The sequence below is a fragment of the Penaeus monodon genome, chromosome 21 (genome assembly GCF_015228065.2).
Source record: "Penaeus monodon isolate SGIC_2016 chromosome 21, NSTDA_Pmon_1, whole genome shotgun sequence".
In the NCBI taxonomy this organism is placed as follows: domain Eukaryota; kingdom Metazoa; phylum Arthropoda; class Malacostraca; order Decapoda; family Penaeidae; genus Penaeus; species Penaeus monodon.
Genome location: NC_051406.1, coordinates 45,148,732 through 45,149,244, shown reverse-complemented (window position 1 = coordinate 45,149,244; position 513 = coordinate 45,148,732). Strand labels below are relative to the sequence as shown.

The following is a 513-nucleotide window of genomic DNA, read 5'->3' as shown; positions in this document are numbered from 1 at the left end:
TTTAGACAGACAGACTATTGCAGGGACGTCCTCGGAGTGGGGGGGGGGGGCTCTGCGTGCTTTAGCCCCGCACTTTGTGTGTCCTCAGTGCCTTTGCCAAACCTAATGCGAAATGCAGACTACAAATACAACATCCGCATGATTTTACTTCACGATAGTTAAAAATAGTGAAAATAACAATACCCAAATAATAAATCACTGAATATTCCTTTCCAGCCAAGCTTCCGCATCCCCCCAGAGCCTCCCCACCCCCCCCCTTCCCCCGAGGCTTCCCTCCTCCCTTCCCCGAGGCCCCCCCCCCCATCCTGCAGCCGCCGCCCTCCTTGCATGTGACTAAGGCGCGTGTGTTTATCTCCCCCAGGGGAAGCCCCGCGCGCCGAGGGCTGGTGGGTGGGCCGCCCGCAGCCCTATTTCTCCGAGTCGCCCACCAACGTCACGCTGATCTCTGGCCAGACGGCTTACCTCCCCTGCAGAGTGCACATGCTGGCCGACCGCACGGTGAGTGTCGTCCGA

General features: G+C 58.9%; 1 protein-coding gene across 1 annotated transcript in view; it reads left to right on the top strand.

The window, feature by feature from the left end:
* Positions 1 to 513, top strand: part of LOC119586532 (zwei Ig domain protein zig-8-like) — a 130,137-nt gene that overhangs the window by 43,553 nt on the left and 86,071 nt on the right. The window contains exon 2 of the mRNA XM_037935286.1: positions 362 to 498. Coding sequence (XP_037791214.1) covers positions 362 to 498 — 137 coding nt within the window. The remainder of the gene's footprint in view (positions 1 to 361; positions 499 to 513) is intronic.